General features: G+C 43.1%; 1 protein-coding gene across 1 annotated transcript; it reads left to right on the top strand.

The window, feature by feature from the left end:
• Window positions 1-186: 186 nt before the first annotated feature.
• LOC116380516 (putative bifunctional UDP-N-acetylglucosamine transferase and deubiquitinase ALG13) lies at window positions 187-2,160 on the top strand (the record flags this gene model as incomplete). Its single annotated transcript, XM_031842422.1, has 7 exons — window positions 187-233; window positions 331-403; window positions 499-580; window positions 754-919; window positions 1,457-1,520; window positions 1,841-1,958; window positions 2,096-2,160. Coding segments are annotated over 7 exons (615 nt in total), but the record flags the coding sequence as incomplete, so codon positions are not given.
• Between the last annotated feature and the right edge of the window lie 244 nt (window positions 2,161-2,404).

Genomic DNA, 2,404 nt, shown 5'->3' with positions numbered 1-2,404 from the left:
GTGTGTGTAACAGGCTGTGTGTGTGTGTGTGTGTGTAACAGGCTGTGTGTGTGTGTGTGTAACAGGCTGTGTGTGTGTGTGTGTAACAGGCTGTGTGTGTGTGTGTGTAACAGGCTGTGTGTGTGTGTGTGTAACAGGCTGTGTGTGTAACAGGCTGTGTGTGTAACAGGCTGTGTGTGTTTTCAGGAGACGGTGGGTCAGGTGGAGATCAAGGCTTTGTCTCAGCTCTACAGGTGAGAAACACTCGGGTACACATGATCAAGTCTTTCATTGCTTACAGTGACTGCAGACGTGTGCAGTCTGTAGTACAAATGTGTGTTTTGTGTGCAGCCGTTGTTTCCTGATCTACCGTTACCCGGGGAAACCAGCCACGGTGATCTCAGAGGACGACTTTGTTGACAAGGTGAAGAATTTTGCGTCGTTTGGGCGGTACAAATATAAAAATCATCTCTCAGTATTTTCTACAAGGTCAAAGCTAATTGTTACTTTGTTGCCTAGGTGACGCTGTGTTGCTCGATCAACGGTCACTATGACATCGTTTACCCGAGGACTTACCCTGTCTCTGCTGCCCTCTGTCAGTGTGAGTACTGGTCACTGATTGGTGGATCAGAGTCAGTGACAGCTTTAAAGGGACAGTACAACATTTAACTGTCAGGTTCACCTTTTCACCTAGTGTGTGTGTGTGAGAGAATGTAAATAGTGTGTGAATAATATGTGTGTGTGTGTGTGAATAATGTTAATGTGTGTGTGTAGCTCTTTTCTATGAGCTGCTCTACACTCAGGTGTTTGGGTTTGAGGAGGCGGAGCTCTGTCAGGCTATGGAGGCCTTCAGGGTCGGAGGTCGTCGCTATAGAAACAGCCCATCAGTGTGCAGTGACGTCGACTTTGGGTATGACACACCTGAGGACCGATGTCGCAGGTACACACACTGATGATGTCATGAAACAACGTGGACCAAAACTTTAGTCCTGCAGCAAAACATTTAACAACAAAGCAGTTTGAGTCAAAATTGTATAAATGTGTTGCAGATAATTATAACTGACAATATAATAAGTTGTTATTTACTGATGCTCTTCATCGTCACTTCCTGTTTGTTCACTGCGTTTACTGATACTCTTCATCATCACTTCCTGTTCTCTGTGTTTACTGATGCTCTTCATCGTCACTTCCTGTTTGTTTACTGCGTTTACTGATACTCTTCATCATCACTTCCTGTTCTCTGTGTTTACTGATGCTCTTCATCGTCACTTCCTGTTTGTTCTCTGCGTTTGCTGATGCTCTTCATCGTCACTTCCTGTTTGTTCTCTGCGTTTGCTGATGCTCTTCATCGTCACTTCCTGTTTGTTTACTGAGTCACTCTTCATTGTCGCTTCCTGTTTGTTCTGTGTTTTGATGGTTGCTCACCTGTACAGTGACATCATGTTGTACTCTGGTGTGTGATTGTTTTGTTCTACAGGGAGGAGGCGGAGTCGGCTGGAGCTGCAGACGATAAACTGCGCACCCTGACAGCCGAGACGAAGGTGAGGGGCCGACGACTCATGTTTTTCATGTGACCATACCAGGGTGTCTTGTGGTGGTTAATAAAGAGTACTAGAGTTCTTTTCCCCTGCAGATAGTCGCCTCTTAATCCTGACTGAAAATCAAATTGTCTTATAAACTATAGTTGTCGTGTAAAAGACTATTGCAATCACAAGAAGTACTTTATCTGTTTTAAGGACTTAACTTGATAAGAACTCTGGACCTGAGACGCGGTACAAGATAAATATATAGAAGTGTTTTATTATCCAATCCGGAAAGCTGCATTCATCCTGACCTGTTTTTTTTTTTTTTAATTGGTCAGCCTCCTGCCGAAGCCCCGCCCCCTTCCAGACTGTCTCTTCCTTATAAGGTCATGAAGTCTCTGGATGGAGAAGCGTACAGAAACCTGGAGTTTGACGTGTGGCAGGACACCTGTAAAGGTACGAGTCCTGGAGAGGAACCTTTATAAAACCTCATAACATTCATATTGTTTGATATAATTCTGTTTTAAATATGAGCTCATATTTACTCACAATGATGGTTTCTAACGTATTATGAATCAATGTTTATCTGACAGAGATGCAGAAGACGGACTACATGGTGTTTGCAGGGAGGCAGTACTTCCTGGGAGACAAGTGTCAGGTAACATTAATACTACTATATCCAAACACTGCTTCAGGATCAGTACTGCTGGTAATACAGCAGTAGAGTAGTTCTCTAAAGGATTCGATGTATCTGGTGTCTTTTATACTTGTAGTTCTCTAAAGCAGAGGTCTTCAACACGGGTCCGGAGGTACTGCAGGGGGGTCGTGAAATGTTTGGTTGATTAGACAATTAGACAAAAAGAAATATATATATATATATTTTTTTAATTGTCTTTTATATA

The sequence above is a fragment of the Anarrhichthys ocellatus genome, unplaced genomic scaffold, assembly GCF_004355925.1.
Source record: "Anarrhichthys ocellatus isolate YVR2014 unplaced genomic scaffold, GSC_Weel_1.0 scaffold7491, whole genome shotgun sequence".
NCBI lineage: Eukaryota > Metazoa > Chordata > Actinopteri > Perciformes > Anarhichadidae > Anarrhichthys > Anarrhichthys ocellatus.
This window is presented reverse-complemented; position numbering and strand designations above follow the sequence as displayed.